This window comes from Gossypium hirsutum, chromosome A13 (assembly GCF_007990345.1).
Source record: "Gossypium hirsutum isolate 1008001.06 chromosome A13, Gossypium_hirsutum_v2.1, whole genome shotgun sequence".
NCBI classification, from domain to species: Eukaryota; Viridiplantae; Streptophyta; class Magnoliopsida; order Malvales; family Malvaceae; genus Gossypium; species Gossypium hirsutum.
Genome location: NC_053436.1, coordinates 5,779,716 through 5,801,587, shown reverse-complemented (window position 1 = coordinate 5,801,587; position 21,872 = coordinate 5,779,716). Strand labels below are relative to the sequence as shown.

Sequence of the window (21,872 nt, the reverse complement as noted above, 5' to 3'; positions counted from 1 at the left end):
ACAAAATTGTCAATAAAAGATTTCACATCATCGTTATAATGATAAAAATTAATAAAAATGAATCGTCAACCATTAATGAATAATAACACGACACCTCAATGCTAATGAAATAAAAAATAATGAATAACTTATAAATAAATATTAATAATTTTATTTAAATATATCTAAAATTCGAAATGTGAAATTTAAAAATAAAAAAAAACTAAATAAAATTGTTAATATTTATTGATAATTCTTTCACTAATTTTGTTTATACTCAAGTATCATGTTATTGTTCGATGATAATGTATTTGCGGTGTATCAAATATTATTCTTTAATATCAAAGATGAAATTATATAAAATTAAAATATATAGATTAAATATTACATTTTAGCTTAGGAGGGGGACTAAAACCGGAATTAAACCATTTAGGGTTAAAAAAACGCACATCCCTTTCCATTCATTTTCTTTGAAGCTAAGGCTATCGATTTTCATTCGCAGGAATTTCTCCCGCGTTTCTTCGTAGGGTTCATCAGCTTCTCTTCCTTTATTTCTTAATCCAAATTACAATTTGCATGTTTATTTAAATTTTTTTTGGAGAAATTAAAAATAAATTTTAATTGGTAAGATCAGATCAAAACACCATTTGGGGGTTTTAGTTGGATGACAAGCGCTTCGGAGTTATTCTACACACGAAGGTCAAGAGTGGGTCGACCCGATCCGGATTCAGGGATTGGGTCCTCAATTGAACGGAATTACCATCGCCGGAATCATCTCAGTCATCACAATCAGAGGCATGATTTGGACGGCGGTGATTCCCTCCGCCGGTCTCCCCACGTGCGCCACTTCAGCTCCCGTGCTTCCTCGCTCTCTGTGCGCGCAATTTCTCTTTTACCTTTTTTTTTTCAAATTATTTATTTCTCGTTAGGTATTTGTTTTTATTTTATTGCTGAGAAAAAAGAGAACTTAAAGGAAAAATGGGGGTGAATTAAGTATTATTTTTGGAAGGGAAAATATATTTATTTTTTTATTTTTAATTTAAGAATTGGATTTTCAACCAATTTATTGGTACTTTATTCGTTGTCTGTTTTATGCTTCAATACTGAACTTTGCTCTGAAAATTATTAGTTTTAAGCTAAATTTATCAGTGAAATTACTGAAGAATAGGTATTTTCTTGACAATTTTTCTAAACCCTAAGGCTCTGCTTGTTATGAACGACGGAAAGGAGTGAATTGGAAAATTGTTTATCTGATGGTTAAGTTACAAAGTAATAAGGTGGATATGAATCTTAACATTTGATGAACAAATTTTCCATGTTCATCCTTTCCATCTTTGGTACCAAGCAAAGCCTAAGCTCACTTGCAGTAAGATTTTGCCACATATACAAGAATAAACAAGGAAGTTTGATATTATTACCTAGTCTCTGTAATTTATTTCTCCTTGCCTGAATCGCTTATATTTGGATATTACTTTTTCAGGAGCGTTCATCAGTGCGGTTTGATGAAGGTACCAGCGAGCTTGTATCGAGCAATGGGTTAAATGCAGTCGGTGTAAGCAATGCAAGAAGGCAAAGTTTGAGATCAAGTGAGAGGCTTGCTAGAGAAGGGTTTGATGAAGGTACTGGTGAGCTCAGTTCGAGCTATGGATTAAATGCAGATGGTGTAAGCAGTTCAAGCAGGCAAAGTTTGAGAGCAAATGAGAGGCTTCCTGGAGCTGTGCTGCTTGCAAGAGCAAGGCTTGTTGAAAGACTAAGAGGCGTGTCTGTTTCTGCAAACAGGTTACCTAGAGCTCTCTGCAAATTTGCAACTTTTAGTATTTGCATTTCTTGTCCATGTATTATGTACAGCATTATTACTGGTCAAACTGCAAGAACAAGTAAAATATAATAGCTATTGAATCATGTTCTTTCTTATCTGCATGATCTTTGACACCAATTGGAAGCCACTTTTATCATTGATGGTGAACTTGCCTGTGGCACTCAATTTGTTTTGCTACTCAAGTTGGACCAAATTTATCCCACTATTCTTGGTCTGTCACAAATTTCATTTTTTAAAGACAGCACAGCACAGCACATCTCTTCTCTATTACTTATTTCTGAAGTTTGATGATAGGATAGACAAGTCATGTGGAGCTCTGTGTCTGTGAAAGTTTTACCTAAATTCAGAATGATTTTGCTCTTGAACTTTGATTTTGTGGATCTATTGAGGGTGCAATATGATCAAAAGAAGTGTCTATCATATGAGCAATTTGCATCGTAACCTGTAGGAAGAATCAGTGCCTTGCAGTTCATTGTGCTACCTTATTATTAGTGAATCCAAATGATAAATATGTAGTCTTGTATTAGGGGTACTAGGAGTCTGACTTGGTTTAGCAGTAAGAATAGAGATACCGTATCATATGGTAGAGCTGTTAGGGGTTGTAGCCAGTTAATGTTGAGACTAATTTCACTCGGTCCAAACTATTTTCCAACTTACCATGGACTTTTCAGCTGGTCAGTTGGGTGGGTTGTCACTAGTGAATTTGAACTTTCTTCTATGGAATTGCCTAACATAATCATCATATTTCGGCAGGCTTTTTCTTTTTTTCCTTGAAAATGTTTAAGTTGAATTTAGTCTCTCTCTCGCTCTATATGTATATATTCTTGAATAGATTGAATTTTTGTTTTTATGCTTGAAATTTCTGTCCCACTTCTGCTTATACATTCAAGCTGATATTGCTTTCGTCACTCCTTACCTACCAGTAGTACCTTAATTTCCAGGCCCACTGCTGTTATTGGTGCTTTCTGCCCATTAGTGCCTGTTGTTCTTGCATTGCTAACTATCAATATGGTCCAGTCCCACTGCTGGTGCTTCCTATTCTATGGTAATATTAGTGGTTCTAAGCTATGTTGCTCGGACTCTTCATTTGACACTCGTGTCTGACACACAAATACGAGGATATGACCTCCAAGGATCTTTTAAATATATGGAAAAACTTAGAAAAAGTAATTATACCTGTACTGGATACATATCCATATCTGAAACTCATGCCTGACTCTGAGTAACATAGGTTCTAAGTAGTAACATCATTAGCCACTATGACTATCCAGACCACTTTTGGTACCACTTCATGTACACAGCGAATTAGTGTTACTCGTTTCCTAACTACCATCTACTGCTTGAGAGAAGCATGTGGACCACTCGATCCTGAATTTTACTTGCATGTGGCATTCAATAATGGACACATATATGTTAGGTCCTGCATTAACCGCTATTTAAACATTTTGTACATCTTTTCTTTTCCCTCTCATTACGGTTTCTTCCTGTTGTTTTCTTCAGGCGAAGCAATAGAGCTCCACCTAATGCTTCCCACCGGGAGCATGTAACGCGCGATGATTTTAGGATCATAAGTGAACTCTCTACAGGGTTGGCAGCTAGGGGTTCCCCATTAACCTCTGAAGCAGAAAGATTCGAATTGTTACGAGAAACAAACAAGAAGCCTCCTGGACTTACTCAGGAGGCTCTGGACCGTTTGCCGCTGGAAATTTTCCGCAGCCAAGACATCAATGTTGAAAGGAAGACATCAAGGGAATCAAGAGATTGCAGTATATGCCTTGAAAGCTTCGGAGAAGGAGATGTGCTTACTCAGCTGCCGTGTGGGCACAGGTTTCACTTTGCTTGCTTAGATCCTTGGCTCAGAACGTGTGGGGACTGTCCTTACTGTAGAAGTATACTATAAAACAGGCCCCAACTCACACGATAGAACATATACATGGTCTAATTATGATTTTCATCCCCTACTTTATGAAAATTGAGAAGTTGGTCCCTCTACTTTAATTTGTCAAAATTTAGTCATTGTAGCATATGAAAATTGGAAATTTAGTCCAGGTGTTATTCAAAACATGAACTTGAACAAATGAGTTTTGTTAATTTGTTGCATATAAGTTGTTAAATTGCTGGTTTCCAAACAAACAATTCAATAATAAGGTTTAACAATATTACTTAATTAGATTAACTTTTCGGTTGTTATAACTTACGTGGGACAAATTATAACAAATTAAAGTAGAGGGATTAATTTTTTAATTTTTGTAAATGATGATGCTCTTAATTAGAGATATGTAAGTCTTGGAATTTTGACGGGTGCAAAAACAAAGAAAAAGGTTTATGAATATGGATTAATATATTTTTCGGTACTTGTGTTTGATTTTAATGTCAAATTTTGTATTTGAGTGTTTTTTTTTTTAAATCTCAATTTGATATATGAGTTTAATTTTAGTGTTTAATTTGATACATTGTAAGTTGCTATCCATGCCTTAGTGTCAGGTTCAGAGGAAGTAATATATTCTTGAATGGCGGCCCCTATAAAAACATGTTATTCGTACTGCTACACTTTTCACATTTATTGTATGGGTGGAGATCATAAAGAGAAATTGATCATGGCTGTAAATACTAAATAAGATTTCAAACTTTAGTCCTCCATTTTCTTTGGTAGAGGACGTATTAGAGATAATGTGACTCAATCCCAAATCACATTTGAAGCGATGAATATCCTAACCGTTAAGTTAACATACGAAATTCACATTACAGTGTTTATCTTGTTTTGTATCTAATTAAATTTGTGGATAACAATGCATTGTCAATACTTGGTCAGATGTTAATCCTTTATTTTTGGTTTTATCTTATAGATATATATTTGTAATTAGATTCTAGTACACCTATTAATTATGACCCAATTTAATAACATTGATTTGAATTTCTACTCAAAAGCTTAAATATTATTCAGTTCAACTTCCTTTTTATAAAATTATAATATGAAATAGTCCTAAAACGATCTGACCCAAAAAATTAAGTGTTGAATTTGAATGATTTAAAATTAAAATAATTTAAACTATCAACACAAATATAAATTAAGTTAAACTTGAAATAACACTTAGTGTTTTTGAATCAAATCAAATAAAATCAACTAATCGAATTAGTTGAACTAATAAATCAATTGATATATCAATTCGGGCAAAAGGATTGAACTAGAGCTATCCATAGGTCAGTTGGACCAATAAATGTTTCCCAATAAATTGAAAACAAATTTTTAAAAGATATTTATACTTAACTAACACCAAGATATAAGTGCAACTTAGTAAGCAAATGGTTCTAAAATAGTAGCCAAATCAACAATAAAAAAATAATTATACAATATCTAAACAAAAACAATAAAATAGTAATAATATAATAGCGAAATGACAGTAAAACAATGACAAAGTAACAACAATTTTTTTTTTACAAATTTGAGCCAGATCAAGGAACAAAAAAATATTAAGACTCAACCTATTTAAAAAATATACCTTATTTTTTTATTAAAATTTATTTTTTAAACTTATATTTTTAACTAAATCATCTCACTTTTCGAACAAATTTTTAAGTTGAATAATCTGAACAGGCCTAAATTGAGCTAAACTAACCGATTAAATCGAGAATAAGTAGATACATAATTCAATCACTGATACGATTCTTTAAAAATTGAAATATTAAATTAGACCTAAGTGTCTCCATTCAATAAATTAAAAATAAAAGAAAAGGATTTGGGTTTAAAAGTCAAAAAAGAAGAAAAAGGGTGGTTAACGCGTAGAGTGGGAAGTAATTACAGCAAGCATCGGGGGTCGTTGGTCATCATCATCTGCCTCTCTTTACGCGGCATTTCTTTTCCATTCACTTTACCCCACTCTCTACTCTCTCTTTCCCTCTTAATATCTTTCCATTTTCCTCTCCCCCAAAGTGAAACCCCCCATTGAAACCATCGAAAAGGTTTTCATTTAATCAAATCCCCTATAAAGGGATTATTATTATTTTTTAAACACGATGATGATGATGTTACGGTCCCTTTCCAGGCCGCTCGAACGTTGTCTTGGCGTTAGAGCTGGTGGGGATGCTCTCATGTGGCACGCTGACCTTAAACCCCACGCTTCCGGTGATTTCTCCATCGCCGTCGTGCAGGCTAACAACTGTCTCGAAGATCAAAGCCAAGTCTTCACCTCTCCTTTTGCTACCTACGTTGGCGTCTACGATGGTCATGGCGGTCCGGAAGCTTCCCGTTTTGTTAACAAACATCTCTTCCCTTTTCTCCACAGTAATTCCCTTTTTCCCTCTTTATTTCAACATTCCTTTTTTCCCATTCTATTCTGTATGTATGTATGTATGTATGACATGAATGAACATGTGATCATGTATGTATATAGATATGACCTTGTCAGGAAAATCATAAGTTGTCTATGGAATCATCAAATATGTATTTACTTTGATAGATTTCGAACTGATGACTCCAAATAGACTTTCTTTTTCTAATTTTTAACAGTAAAAGAGGGACCAATGGGGCACTTAATTTTGATATTTGCTCTATTCTTATATATTTAACTTTTAAAACGAGTAAAAATGTATATATTAGGTGAGGTATTGATAGATTATGCATATTAAAAGTAATGATATTCAAGTTTTAACATTTATGGCGAAGCAGAGTGGGGTCGAGGCAGATCATGCCAGCAATGGAACAGTAATGAATTTGACAATATCTATCTTGCCCCGCTCCACAGTCATGTAGCACTATGTTTTGATGGGAAAAGAGAATATGAACTATTTGTCTAAATTTGTATCTACTTGGGGTTGTCTGGACTTGAATTTTTCGGAATAATTAGTAAGTGTAGTTCAAGTTTTGGCATTTTTCAGGTCATTTATTTTTCTTTGTTTTGCACACTTTTCAGTGATAAGCATGCACTTGGATTCTAAAAAAGATTGATGGAGACCCTTAATTTTTTTTTCTTTATTCATTGTAGAATTTGCTACAGAACAAGGGGGATTATCTGCAGATGTGATAAAGAAGGCATTCAATGCCACTGAAGAGGAGTTTTTGCGTTTGGTGAAGCGATCATTGTCCGTGAGGCCTCAAATTGCTTCGGTTGGATCATGCTGTCTAGTTGGTGCAATTTCGAATGATGTGTTATACGTGGCGAATCTCGGTGACTCGAGAGCTGTTCTTGGCAGGAAAGCTTCGGGGGATAAGGAAAACACAGTAGTGGCAGAGAGGTTGTCAACTGATCATAATGTTGGAGTCGAGGAAGTTCGAAAGGAGGTCGAGGAACTTCATCCAGATGACTCACATATAGTCGTTTACACCCGCGGAGTTTGGAGGATTAAGGGCATAATCCAGGTACAATTTTATTGACAAGTTGATTTATAATCGTTTAGTTCAAAACTAGTCTGCTTGAGAAATGATCAATATGTTGATTCTAGAATTAGTTGCCAATTAACTTCCTCTTCGTAGGCATTGCTTGCAACCATTTTGTTTCTTTTTGCTTGATGGAGAGGTATAATTATGGATGTATACATTGTGCATTAGAATGGAAGTTCATTCTAAAAAATGGTTATAATTCTGAGTTTTTCGACTTTTCCAAGAATATTTTGGTCTGATTTCCAGTACTGTTTCATGCTGCTATTTTCCATATAGTATGCCTTATATGCATGAGATGGACAAATGCAGGCCCCTGAAGCATAAAGCTAGGCTTATGTAACTGCAAGGAATCGATGCTCTCTCGTTTTTATGTTTTTCTTCTCTTTTTGTGGTGATGTTCCCCTTTACTTTGGTAGGCAAGTTGAGCTTTTTACTTCGATCCATTCACGAATCGAGAGAATAAGATGCATTAGCTTTTATCTTACATTGGATTGTAGAACTGGAGATGATTGATTAATACATGATCTTTGAGCATGTGAGTGATCATGCTGGTCTAAGCCATTTTTGTTTTTCTTATTTCAGGTGTCAAGATCTATAGGTGATGTTTACCTGAAGAAACCTGAGTTTTATAGAGATCCGATCTTCCAGCAGTTCGGAAACCCTGTTCCTCTTAAAAGGCCGGTTATTACAGCAGAACCCTCGATCCTTATTAGAAAGCTTAAGCCACAGGATCAATTCCTCATCTTTGCATCAGACGGCCTATGGGAGCAGTTGAGTGATGAAGCTGCTGTAAACATCGTTTTCAAAAACCCGAGAGCCGTGAGTATTCGTGTTCTTCCATTAACCTAATGAAACCTATGGAAATGCAATGCATTTCATTATTGATATTTGTTTGCTTGAATGCTTGCAGGGTATTGCCAGGAGATTGGTAAGAGCTGCACTTCAAGAAGTTGCAAAGAAAAGGGAGATGAGATACAGTGACATCAAGAAAATAAAAAAGGGGATAAGGCGCCATTTTCACGACGATATCACCGTGATTGTAATCTATCTAGACAAACACCGAGGCTCCTTTTGTAATAAAAGAACCAAGCAGAATGCCATGGGTTGCACGGTGGCCCCGGTCGACATCTATTCCTTCAATGCAGATGGAGGAGATGAGGATCTGCTTCAAAAAATTACATGAAATACAATACAATGACTTGGTTCCAAGTAAGCTTTAAGTTATGTATAGGAAAACAGAAAAATCATATAGGTGGGATTGGTTAAAGTATAGAGTTTTTAAGGTAAATTATGTCAGTCAAGGATATAGGATTGATTTAATCTTTTGTTTTATCTCTTTATTCTTGTCTTTTGCCTTTTCTGAAGCTGATATCAAATGTCAATGGAAGAAGAATACCATTTTTGTATTGTTTAATTCCGTGTTCATAGTTTATGTATAGAAACTTGGGAAGATGAAAACGATATTCGATTCAATTCTATGTTGATAAAGGTTTGAGTTTTTGAGAACATGATGTCCTAAGTAATTTTTATTATCATAAAAATTATAATTTAATTTTGAATCCTAATTTTTGCCTTTTACGAGTCGAACAAGCGTAGTGCTGGGTAAAATATTTATCTCTAAATGCATGTAATTTTGAATAATTCAATTATTTATATGAAAATGCACTTATGAATTTCTTTTCATCGATTTAATTTAAAAAAAATAAGGTAATATTTTAGCATTACGAAAATTAAAGAGATTGTTGCCAAAATTACTGGATACGCTCTCATTTGTTGTTCTTAATGTTATAATGTGAGTAAATTTTAAAAAATATAATAAAATTAAATTGAGTATTTTGTTTATTTCCAAAATCAAATTCACTTAATTAATAAATTTCATGCATTCTTAAATTTTACGGGATCATATTTAAATACTGGGTTCAAAATTTTAAAACAACATGTATTAAGTTATTGTGAGGTTGTTAATACTTTTCTCATATATAATTGAATCTCGAACTCGAGTTTTCTCTAATTCTCAAAGTACAGACTAAATCATTAACTAAGAACATATTTTTTATGATATTATTATTACATTTCTTTTATGTTGGATTAGTATTGTTTCTTTATTTAATTTATATGATTTATCATAATAAATTATTTTTAAAAATTATCCTTATAGTATATTTTAAAATCATGAGATATTTAAAATATTTTATTTGAGTGATTCAATTTAGAGAAAATTGTTTGTGTTATTTCTTTGTATTCAAAATATTATAAAATTATACAAGTAAATAATTGTTATGTATAGATTTTGATTTTTTTGTGTATTTGTGTTGTATTAATATTATTATCATGCAGGGGCGAAGCCAGAATATTTTTTTAGGGGGCCAAATGAAAATTTAATTTTTAATAGTTTATATCTTTATAATTTTTAAAAGGATTGAATAAAAAATTTATAATTTTAGGGAAATCAAAGTACAATTTTATTTTTATTAATTTAAAATTTTAAATTTTTAAAAAAAATCTAAATAATAATTTTCTATTTTAGGAGAATCAAGCCCTGTGAACCCTCTAGATTCACCTTTATTATCATGGCATGCTATATATTAATTATTTAACTATGTTTTATTTGCATCATGTCTTAAATAATCTATATTCTAAACAATTTATCACAGTGATTTAATTTTAACTTTTAACTTTATTTATATATTTAAAAATTAATTATATCTATTACACAATAATATAATTTCAAATCTTTAATTTTCCAAAGCATAGTGAGGAGTATATTCTAGATTTCAATGGTGAAGTCAAGGAGGCTGGCAAGGTCTTTGAGCCTTCTTAAAATAGAAAATTTTCTATTTAGTCTCATTTATAATGTAGCGACGTAAAAATTGGTTTCGGGGTCGCTAATTGTGGCGATCTAGTGAAAAAATTTGGAAACTGAAGTTCGATTTTGAAATAAAAGGGGGAGTCGCCACCGATCCTTTTTCCTAGGTGTGATCGAACACCTAATAAATTTCTTTTTTCTTTAAAAACGAGAAAAAGGCCGAGTTTAGGTCTACGTTAAAAGCCAGAGAAAAATTAAGGTTCGGGAGTCGGTTACACGCGAGGAAGGTATTAGCACCCTCGCGACGCCCAAAAATTGGTATCTCATAAACACAGGTTGTCTTGATTTTCAAAAATTCGGGTTCAATGTAAAATTTAGTCGTGATCCGATTAAAAAACGAGAAATTTTAGTTTATTCCGTTTTTTGAGAAGGGTATATCGCTTTAACACGTGTCAATTGACGTTCACCCAACATAGCGATGAACTCGATGACTTAATGTTAAGTCGATATGTTGCCTCGATTATTGAAATTAATTAGAAAACGAGAATAAGATTTTCGAAGAAATGCCAAGCAAAATTGATATGAAATAAAAGTGAACAAATGGAAGGGCTAGAAATATGTTGAAATAAATGATAAATACGACGAGAATATTAAAACAATGGCCATATATGCGATATTAAATATGTTAACAATAGTATTAAACGCGAAATAAGAATTAATATATACAAACATATAATAATAGTTAGCAAAGTGATGGGAGCATGATATTAGAACTATTAATGATACTATATATATGTATACATAATAGTAACAATAAAAAACTATATACATGATGGTATTTAGAGCATGTACACGATACCTATAAAAACGTATAAATAACATAGTATTAAAAAGTGTGTATACAATGATGTTGAAAGTTATGTACATAATACGGTGTTAAAAATACATACCTCATATAGTTATTAAAATATACATATAAGATAGTACAAAAACATTAAAACGTATATACATAACATACATAATATGGTAAAAAATTTTGTAATATAGTATTGAAAATATATACAACATGGTATCAAAAGGATAGGTATATAATATAATATGAAAAATATATGTACATAAGATAATGTAAAGAATATATACATAACTAATAATATGAGAAGTACATACATAATATATGAGATTGTGATATACAATATAGAGTTAAAAATGATGTGCATAATATGAAAGAGATATAATGTTTAAAGCAAAGTATGTGAAACAATTTTAAAATGAGTAATAAAACAATTTTGACTAAACAATACATGAAAGCAAACTTGAAACAAAAATGTACGATATATGTAAAGTATAGTATTAAGAACATAATGAAGAATATACGTACATATATAATTTTAAACATTTAGGTAATATATACATATTAAAATAAAACTTTTAGTACTAATATTATATAAGTATATACAAATATATTAAGCGTGTATACATATTATAAATATATAATTGTATAATAAAACATAAACTAATACATAATAATATTAATAATAATAAAATTAATAATATAAAAATAATAAGAGTATTTAATAAGGAAATAAAAATAACGAAAAAGGACTAAAATTAAATTAAAAACAAAGTTGTGGGGTCAATTTAAAAAGGAAACAAAGAGGAGGGATCAAAATGTGAGGCGCGCGCAACCTGGAGGGACCAAAATCGAAAATAATCCCAACTATCTAAACGTTGCGCAGCACGGAGACCAGATTGAAAACGATGAAAAATTCTAGGGCCGAATTACAAAACATAAAAAACGTAATTGTGAAATCTCAGAAAAGCGGAAAGGCCGAGCACGCAAATTTCCCTTCCGCTAAGAAACACGCGGATCCTGCCCTGGTGCGGGTTGGGTCGACCCGACCCGCGTCCAAAACGACGTCGTTTTATTTATTAAAGGGGGGGACGTTTTGGTCCCCTATATAAGTTAAAAATTAAAAAAAAATTCATTTGGGGATGGGGAAAGGAAAAAAAAAGAAAAGAAAGGGAGAGGGAGAGGGAGAGGGCGATTTCCGGTGGGACTCCGGCCAGGGGTCCGGTCGCCGGACGGTTACCGGAGACTCGTCGGCGCCGGCCACCGTGCACGGTGGCCGGAAAAGGTAAATTTTCTCTTCTTTTTTTTTGCTTAATAATATATATGTTTTTATGTGTTTTGATATTTTTCTTTAGTATTTTTGTGTAAAAAACAAACTCAAAATAGTAAAGAAAAAATGAAAGAAAAGTCACCTTAGGTTTTAGATTTGATTCTCCGATTTGGTGTTAGAGCCCCTGATTGTATATGTATTTTCGAATGGTTCTTGTATTCAATCTGTTACTATTGAAAGAAAATCTTTGTTTTCATAGCAAAAATCCCCCATTTTACAGATTTTCCATTTCGGCTTTATAGCCGATTCCCATATTAAAGTATTGTTTGTTTTATTCTCTGCTACTGCTTGTGCTGTCTGCTTCTGTCTTGGCGTTTGTTTCATTTTGCAGGGTATGGGCGAACGGCGGTGGCAGAGGCATGGTGGAGCAGGTGGCCAGTGCTGGTGTCAGAAGAAAGTGGGGCGTGGTAGCCAAGGGCAGAAGAGCGTGCGGCACAAGTAAGGAGGCAAGTGGAATTAAGGTTTCCTCTCTGCTAATTTGTTTTGGGTTGCTGGGCTAGGTTAATTTAGGGTATTGGGCTAGTAATACTTGGGTTAGGCTAATTGGGCTGAAAATATTGTAAACAGGCTTGGGTTAGTAAGGGTTTGAAATGTATTTGGGTTTGGCAAAATTGGGTATGTACATATAATTTATAAAATTTTAAATTAATAATAGTAAAATTAAATTTTAACTCCCTAAAATGATAAAATATTAATTTAATTCTTTAAAAATTATAAATATATAAACTATTAAAATGATGAAATTGTATTTTTTAGTATATTAATTTTTATTAAATTGATTCAAGTAATTATCTATTTACTCAGATAAAAAAAACTAGTATTAATAATTCATATGATCATATTTTGATATTTCCTATTTTTTAATCGTATCATCAAATCTAAGTTGGGAAATTAGCCCACTTAATTCTTAACTATGAGAAACCCTAAACAAAAGTTAATAACTTGGGAAATTACAATACTGTCCAAGGACCCACCCGGACCAAATTATTGTTCCTTAATTAAAAAAATATGTTTAAATTTAATAATAATAATAATAATAATAATAATAATAATAATAATAATAATATCTGCCTTCAAGTATCCTAGACTCCTAGTAAGGAAAACCCTAAAAATGAATAAACCATAAGCGAATTATGATTGTTATGGTAATATTAATATTCACAACTTTACATAATCATTTATTTCGTCCTTCAATTAAAAAAAAAAGTCATTTTGGTCTTATAATTATTTTCGTATCTTTAGTCTTTAAATTTATATATTTTGTTAAATCATCCTAAAATGGATGAAAATATTAATATTTGTTAACTTTGTTGACATGACATACATATGGATTGCTACGTAGATGACCCATCAGCATTTAATTAATTTTTAAAAATATTTAAATTTTTTTATAATATTAATATTTTAAATTTTAAAAATAGTTTTTATAATTTTTTTAAGATTTATTAAATGTTGATGTGTTATTCACATGTACGAAACATCAGCAAAGTTAAAAATGTTAACTTTTCCATTCATTTTGGAGTGATTTTAAAAAAAATGCAAGTTTAAATGCTAAAAAATGGTGAAAAAAAAGTTAAAACGACTTTTGTTTTTGTGCCAAATAAGTTATTTTGCCAAAAAGAAGAAGAAAAAGTAAGATTTAAAGTCAAAAGAAGTTCACCGGAAAATTGAAGCTAGATTTAGCTCGAATTTTGTACATTCATATTTATAAATTAGTTTTCTTATCACGTGCGATGTATAGGTTAATTATGTGTGTAAATTTTTGAAATATAATATATTTATGATATTATAAATATAACTTATGCTTTAATTATGAGGAAGAAAATTTGAAAGATGAAACTATTATAATATATAGATATATAATTAATGATTCAAATTCTTAATATATATATATATATATGATATATGATATAAGTTTTTACCCGTTAAGAATTAAATATCATTAAATCCTTTCGTAAGTTTGTTATAATTTTTATGAATGATGTATCGTAAGTTTGATATATGATATATGATACAATTTAGCAACGTCTCAAAATTCTTATTTTTGAATTGTTAAATATTGTTAAAGTGATTAATTTAGTTTATTGGTTATGTGTTGTGTTAGTGTGTGTGATGTTCTAGGTTCAAATTCTTTCTTATTTTGAATTGTTAAATATTGTTAAAGTGATTAATTTAGTTTATTGGTTATGTGTTGTGTTAGTGTGTGTGATGTTCTAGGTTCAAATTCTTTCATTTAAATTTTTGTTATTTTTGTCCCAACCACCGACTTTGGATATTAAGCTTATATATTATTTTTGCTAAATTAATGATAAGAATGAGCTTGTTGATTTAGTGGTAAAACTTCAGCTTACCTAGAGGTCCAATGTTTAAATCCTTGTGGTATTGATTTTCTTGCATGTAATCACCGTAGCGCCGTGTTCGAGCAAAGAATTCATATTTTTGTTTAAGTGTAAGTCTTGTAAGTGCATTCTTCGGTAAGGTTAATTCGTTTCCGTATGACGAATAGGGGTTATAGTATTATGCAATATTCATTTTTTTGATTGTTTTGATGTTTCAATAGGAGAAGTTTGCGAGGCATGTGACATCCTTCTAGTGAATTAGGAGATTTTTAGGACTGTCACTACTGTTCTGGGTAAGTAATCGAATGCCTAAAAGACTGATTTCCGGCTTGTTAAGGCCTAATGTTAGTGGTTGTGGTTGAATTAATGGATTATATTTAGTGTATCGTTGCTAAATTGTTCGTGTTAAATGTTGTTTTAAGTTCTGGAATCTTTTTCGTGGTGTTAGTATCGAAAAACGACCAAGTCTGTAATGATAATCTCGAAAAACAATGAACGATGCGAAGCCAAAAAATTCATTGTCGACACCACATGACCGTGTGCCAGACCGTGTAAATCACACGACCATGTGGGCCACATGGGCTAAGTTAAGTGGGTCATGTGGGCCACATGAGTGTGTGTGAGGCCGTGTGCCAGACCGTGTGGGTCACATGGGCATGTGTGCTCATTTTCTGTAAAATTTAGTAAGGCCGTATTTAAAGTACGATTCGAGATTAGCCACTTCGTAGGTTTCATAATGTGTTATGTATGACTTATAGATATGAAATCTAATATTCTGTTTGTGCAATTTCTAAAAGCATGATAGTATATTCTGATACGTATAGCGTGTATGATATATATGCATTTGTTACCTGATTAATGTTTGCATATGCATTAAGGTGGGATAATAATATGATGGAGGAAGTGTTAACAATTTAATGATCTGTCTTATCTGGTGGTTTAAACCACATATTTGTTCTGATGGCTTGACCACACTTATCTAATTCTAGCGGATTACTACATTATTTCTGGTAGCTTGATTGCACTGTTCTGAAAAGTGACATACGCTCACTTCTAGGTGTGTAAGGTTGCATGAGTATTTAATACTCTAATTGATGTCTAGGGATGAACAAATATGGTGTGTAGTGGATGAAGTAGGATTTATATCTGTATCTATATTCATCTTTGTTACTGTATCTGTATTTGTGCTGATTGTTTGGATTGAGTTACACACTGAATTGTTAGCTCACCCTTTACTTTTACTATTATAAATTATTATAACAGTATTATCTACTATTAATAATAATTCAATATAATATATATTATATTTCAAATTTATAATATGTTTGAACTATTATATATTACAACCCGTAAACCATTATTTAATATTTGAGCCATTATAAATACATTGTAATATATAATTTGATAATTTTATGAGCATAAATATTATTATTAATCATATCTAATTGAACTATTTTATACATATCATATAATAAAAAGTGCAAAATTTTATGATAATAGTTTTTATCATGATGGTTTACCTATATAAATATGTAGAATGTTACAACCTATGCTCATATAGTTTTATTTAAATAAATATTTTAAAATAATAATAATAATAATTTATAATTCTCGTTTTATTTTATGATGAATATGTTATTAAATAGTTTTAATTCTTGTAATATATTTAAATAAATATGTAGATAACAATTCATATATTAAAATATTATTTAAAAACTATATAATCAGCATTATATATTATTTGTAAAATTTATTTAAATGAAAATTATTATTATTTTTAAAATCCATATATTCCAAATAACAATTTTCATTTATTTTAATTAAATTTTGTAATACATTAAGATAAAATTGTGTTTTAAATTATTTGAATTTTATTTAATAGATAAACAATATAGAAATTAAATAAAAAAATAAAGTTGCGACACTTGTCACAATGTAGGTTTATGTACCTTGTTACATTGTATATATTCATTTAAGTTTTTTTTTCTTTTCATTTTTTTAATTTTAAATGTTATTTTTTATTTAGTATTTAGTAGTTTATAATAATACCTAATATATCATGGTTAAACTTGTACATGTGGCCCGACCTGAAAAGTGGGAGGGTTTGGATAAAAATATAGGCCCGAAAAATGTGTTTAGGCAAAAAAATAAGGCTTGTTTAGAAAACGGGTTGAGCCTCAGGTAAGACTTTTTTGGCTGAAAAATAAGGTCCGTTTAGAAAATAGCCGACCCGAATATGCAAAATAAAAGAATTGTAATTTTTTTCTTTTTTTTTCTTCTTCTTTTTCATTATTTTGCTACCATTTCACAATTATATTGCTACTATTTTATTGTTATTATTTGGATATTGTATTACTGTTTTTTTATTTTTAATTTTGTTACTATTCTAGAGGCATTTGCTTGTTAAGTTATACATATCTTAGTGTTATTTAAGTATACATATTTTTTTAAAATTTATTAATCAATTTGTAAATTTATTTTCAATTTGTTGGGGAACATTTATTTTAATGTTTTTAACATTTATTTTAATGTTTTTAGTATTGTTGATGTATTATATATATTTTAAAAAATTATATAAAAAAATTAATACGAACGGGCCAGATGGGACTCGAATTTTAATATTTTTAGCCTGACAAATGGGTATAAAATTTTGATTGGATCCAATCCGACTTATGGACACCTCTAATTATAATGTATCTATCTTGCAAAATGTAGATAAAAAGTAGTTTCACTAGTATGCAATTGTTTGCATCCAATCTCCCAAAATATTATCACATATTGCAAACATCTTTGCATACAAGTGAATAAAATTCTCCAAATAATACCTAGGGTATCAAGGTATATTTACCTTGCAAAATATTCCCTCAACCCGAAAAATGAAACACTCAAAAAGCCTACCCCAACTGTGTGTATCCACCATCTTTTATATGTTGTATAAATAGCATTTAATATCAAGATAAAATAATCTTATTAGCTTTTATTTTAAAATTAAAAAATTCTTGCATAAGTTGCTAACAAGTTATTAGGGGTGAACAAAACTCGATTTGATCAAAAAAATAAAATAAAAATCGAATTCTAAGTTAATTGAATCTTATTCAATTTTTTCGAATTAAATCGAATAAGTAATTCGAGTTCTGAGTTCAAGTCGAGTTGAATTTTACAATTCGAATAACTCGAATAATTCGAATAATAGATTGGTATAAATACCCCTTTTGGTCCCTATTAATTTAAAAAAAAAAGCAAATTGATCTCTTTCAACAAAAAATACAAAATAAATTTCAAATTTTTCATAATAATTTTTAAAATTCAAAATATTTATAAAAATTCCAAATTTTATATTTTTTTAAAAAAATTATAAAGAATATATAAAGAAAGTTAAAAATTTAATTTTTTTTAAAATAATAATTTTGGGGACTTAAATAAAAGTTAATTAATAATTTAAGTTTATTATATTAAATTATTTTTTTTCTTATTTTACTTTGAAAAAGTTTTCAAATATATGTGATTTCAAATTTATGTGCTCTAACATAAAATTAGTTATACTATAACAAGATTTTAATTTGACATGTTTAATTTTTTAATTTAACTCAAATAATTTCACTTGATTTGATTTGGTTTGAATTTCATTTTACTCGACTCGATTCGAGAAAATTTCAAATCAAGTTAGTATGATAAAATAGGACTCATCAACTCGATAAACTCAAAATTTTTTCACTTAATTCGATTGAACACTTACCCTACATTGTAAACCTTAGCTGATGAAGTAGACTCTTATCTTTTAAGCGAATAGAATTCTTTAAAGCCTCCAAAACAGTTTTTAGTATGCACTTTATACATTTTTATCTAATTCTCTTTTACAATAGAATCCTACATTTCATGCACTACTTAATGCAATAATACAAGTCAACATTATTGATTTTATCACACTTCTATGGGAAATCATATTGTAACACTAAATTTTATAGAAACTATATCGAAATTCCTGTTGCAATATTGAGTTAAATTATCCATGTTTCAACAATTTTAAATGAGTTTAAATTCGATTTTTTTAGTATTTTATATGTTTATTTTATGATTCATGTTTGAGATTTGTGATTACTTTTCCTAACAATATCGTTTCTAGTATTTGAATCTACATTCTTTTCTTAAGAGTATAATATATCTTATCATTACGCTTAACATGATTTATCGATAAATTTAATCTATAATTTAAATAATTAAGCTTAATTTTTGCCCAAACCATTATCCTACTTATTCTTGTATATTTGTGCAAACCTTTTCAAGCATCTTATAAGCTTTAGGCTTGGCATGGCAGGTAGCCTGAGATCTACTTGAAAGTGGGTTATTAATGTTAATTATTAATAGGTTATATAATTGAGAGTGAGAGAGATGGGAGATATGAGTTGAGGTTGTTGATTACATTTAATTGAGATACTATAAGTAGTTTTCATTAACCCACATGCTTATGCAGTTAAAACAATACTATGGCATAAAGTAAAACAATTTAATGATTAATGATTGGATTTATACATTTAATCGAAATTGTATAAACTGATTACCCATAAATATTTTTTTTACATAATCTTATTATAGGTTCTAATCATATCTGTTTTTTTTTTACATAATATTTAAAACTACTCATAGCCTCTCAACCCATGATTAGAAGAATAATGTGCCAAATCTACGTCCTCCTCTATTGACATTAATACTCATATTAATCGAGTAAATACTCAATCGATTACCCATAAATATTTATACAATACATATTGTGGAAAGGAAGGAAAATGAACGGGGCAAGAGGAGGAAGCTAAGCAGTTAACATCACTTCACATTTGGGGAAAATGATAAGAGACCCTCAACTTAATCCCTTGTACTCTAAGCTACCTATGGACCACTTGACCTTATATATATATAATGATTTAATGCGTCATATAGTTATTAGACTCTACAAGTAAAATCTGAAAGGTAATATATATTTCATTCATGATTTAATAAAAAAAATATTAAAAATTGAGATATATGAAAATTTTGAACATTGCTTATAGAATTAAAACATTTCATTAATTGTATATTAAATACTAATTATAAATATATTTTTTGTTGGTAATGTCAGTCACAATTTTTTTTAAATATATTGAATTATGGGGAGATGAAGTTAGAGGAAAAAATTTTAGAGGCTAAAGTTGAATTATAATTTTTTTGGGGGCTAAATTTATAATTTTACAATTTAAAAAAAAATTCAATTTTAATGCTTCAAAATTATAAAGATCTAATTTTAATTTTACCAATTTTGGGTTAGGTCCCTGCCGAAGAAATTAGATAAATTAAGTTTAAACATTTTGATCTGAGTATAACTGATATACCTTTGAAGATATTTTTTAATTGGTATTAAAGGTATTCTTGTATGAAAAAAGCCCTTATTTAAAAGTATTTGTAACCTGCAACGTGACAATTAAATTTATTTTTAAAAAAATCATAAAATTTTCGTATTAACGAATTGTATGAGGTACACAGAGAAAGGATGTTCTTCAAAATGTTAGGTGATACAAACAAAAGGACCATTTGAGTAAATTAAGGAAAACTCTTTCAGTGTTAATTGATGAATAAATCAAAGCTTTATTAATAAAATAACTCTTAAGTTATATCTAAATTCCTAAAGTAGTCCTTAAAACTTTTTTATTTGGTCAAAGTGATCGCTAAACTGTTAATTTTATTTTTGTTTATTCAAGAAATGATATTAACCAATAAGAATGTGACACGCGTCACATTTTAAATATTTTTATTGGATATTGTACGCTTTTGGGGTAAAATGAGATAAATTTGATCGTGTGGGGGCCACTCTTGATAAAAAAAAACTTTAAGGACAAATCTAAAAATTGAGGTATAGTTTAAGTGACAATTTATGTATAAAACCTTAAATCAAAGCAAAGCAAAGCAAAGATAAAAGGGTATCCAAAGTAAAACGGTAAGGGCCCATGTTATGGCAATCATGAGGGTGGAAAAAGAGCTTAATAACCGAATGGGACCCTCCAATTAAGATCAAAATCCTCACTAATTGATGGATCATGCAAAAGCATTGGTTAAAGCTGCAAATTAAACCAACCAAAATTTGGTGTTTTGGGTTATTATACTTTCCCTTTATCTTTTTTAATATTGAATGTTTACCATGACTTATTTAGATATAGAGTTAACTCAGCGAAAACCTCCATAATTATGGTACGATTGAGTCTATAAAATATTGATATTATATCAATCAAGTTCTTTTGTTCCTCTAACCGTCAGTTTAGGTGATAAATGCTAGATTAGATCAGAGGTGGGGTATATTTAAAGTGTGTGGATCAAATTTTAAAAGTATGTGTACCTTGGATATGATTATCTAAGTAGTACACTCGTATTTAAAATTGTATTGATTGACATTGTTGTCAGTACAAGAGGATGTGGATTCGAATACGTTAAAGTGTATTATCCTACTATTTAATGATTGGGGAAGGGCTATGGATAGTTATAAGCATTGTATCAAAAAGAGCTAATATGATAAGAATCTATATTGAAATTTATGTTAAAAAAAAAACTTGATGACTAAATTGATCAAGGGTGAAGCCAACATTTTTTGTATTAAAGGGACCAAGATTGAATTATAAATGTTCGAATTCAAATTATAGATTTGTCAATATTTTAGCAAATAATAAGTAAGTGTGTTTTAAGTAGGATTTAAAGGAAAAAGGAGGCATTACATTAATTTTATTATAGGTTCTTATCATATCTGCTTTCGAACCTATAGTTCCTTCTCAACATTTAAATAGAAGGATAATGCGTTTCAGCGCACTTGAATCCACTCCTCCACAGATAATAATGCCAATATCAATTGAACTAAGACTCAATCGAAAATTAAAATCATAATTTAAGTGGGTTGTGGTACAAATAACTCAATATAAGTATGTAATATGTTTCCTTTTATATAAAAAAAAATTGGATTGATTTATAAGCAAAGTCTATGTAAAACTTTCTTTTTAGGAACAAGTTAATCATTGTGGACAATTGGCTTGTGTTTCTCATTTCTTTAGTTTATTTGACATTAAATATCCAGCTGATACTGAAATTTTTACACTTTTAAATTGCTTGATAGTATCAATTTCAACATGAATTTCTTCTTTTTTGAAATTTCATAGTTTAAATAATAAATTATTGATGCATGAAAATTCCTTTACTACGTCCTTTTACTTTTTTTTTAAATAAAAAACACAAATAAATTATATTAATCTATCTCGAAATAAATTACTCCTTTATTAATCTCAATAACATCTTCTAACTCTTTTGGACCTTCTCATTTTAGTGAAGCAATCAACATTGTTATAAATTTGGACAGAGAAAG

The 21,872-nt window shown here is 29.9% G+C and overlaps 2 protein-coding genes across 2 annotated transcripts; both read left to right on the top strand.

Annotated features, from left to right (window-relative positions):
• Positions 1-451: 451 nt before the first annotated feature.
• LOC107894312 (probable E3 ubiquitin-protein ligase RHY1A) lies at positions 452-4,163 on the top strand. Its single transcript, XM_016819596.2, has 3 exons — positions 452-853; positions 1,460-1,758; positions 3,299-4,163. Exons 1-3 carry the CDS (start codon positions 644-646, stop codon positions 3,696-3,698), a joined length of 909 nt encoding a protein of 302 aa, XP_016675085.1. The 5' UTR covers positions 452-643; the 3' UTR covers positions 3,699-4,163.
• A 1,487-nt stretch (positions 4,164-5,650) lies between these two features.
• Positions 5,651-8,681, top strand: LOC107932703 (probable protein phosphatase 2C 63). The gene is made up of 4 exons (XM_041084618.1): positions 5,651-6,080; positions 6,781-7,154; positions 7,758-7,994; positions 8,086-8,681. The coding sequence occupies exons 1-4, from the start codon at positions 5,813-5,815 to the stop codon at positions 8,356-8,358; spliced, it is 1,152 nt and encodes a 383-aa protein (XP_040940552.1). The 5' UTR covers positions 5,651-5,812; the 3' UTR covers positions 8,359-8,681.
• Positions 8,682-21,872: the final 13,191 nt, after the last annotated feature.

Coding starts and splice junctions, on each gene's coding strand:
- LOC107894312 (XM_016819596.2), top strand. CDS start 644: ATGACAAGCGCTTCGGAGTTATTCTACACACGAAGGTCAAGAGTGGGT. Junction 854..1,459: donor CCCGTGCTTCCTCGCTCTCT/GTGCGCGCAATT, acceptor TTACTTTTTCAG/GAGCGTTCATCAGTGCGGTT. Junction 1,759..3,298: donor GTGTCTGTTTCTGCAAACAG/GTTACCTAGAGC, acceptor TGTTTTCTTCAG/GCGAAGCAATAGAGCTCCAC.
- LOC107932703 (XM_041084618.1), top strand. CDS start 5,813: ATGATGATGATGTTACGGTCCCTTTCCAGGCCGCTCGAACGTTGTCTT. Junction 6,081..6,780: donor TCTCTTCCCTTTTCTCCACA/GTAATTCCCTTT, acceptor TATTCATTGTAG/AATTTGCTACAGAACAAGGG. Junction 7,995..8,085: donor TTTTCAAAAACCCGAGAGCC/GTGAGTATTCGT, acceptor GAATGCTTGCAG/GGTATTGCCAGGAGATTGGT.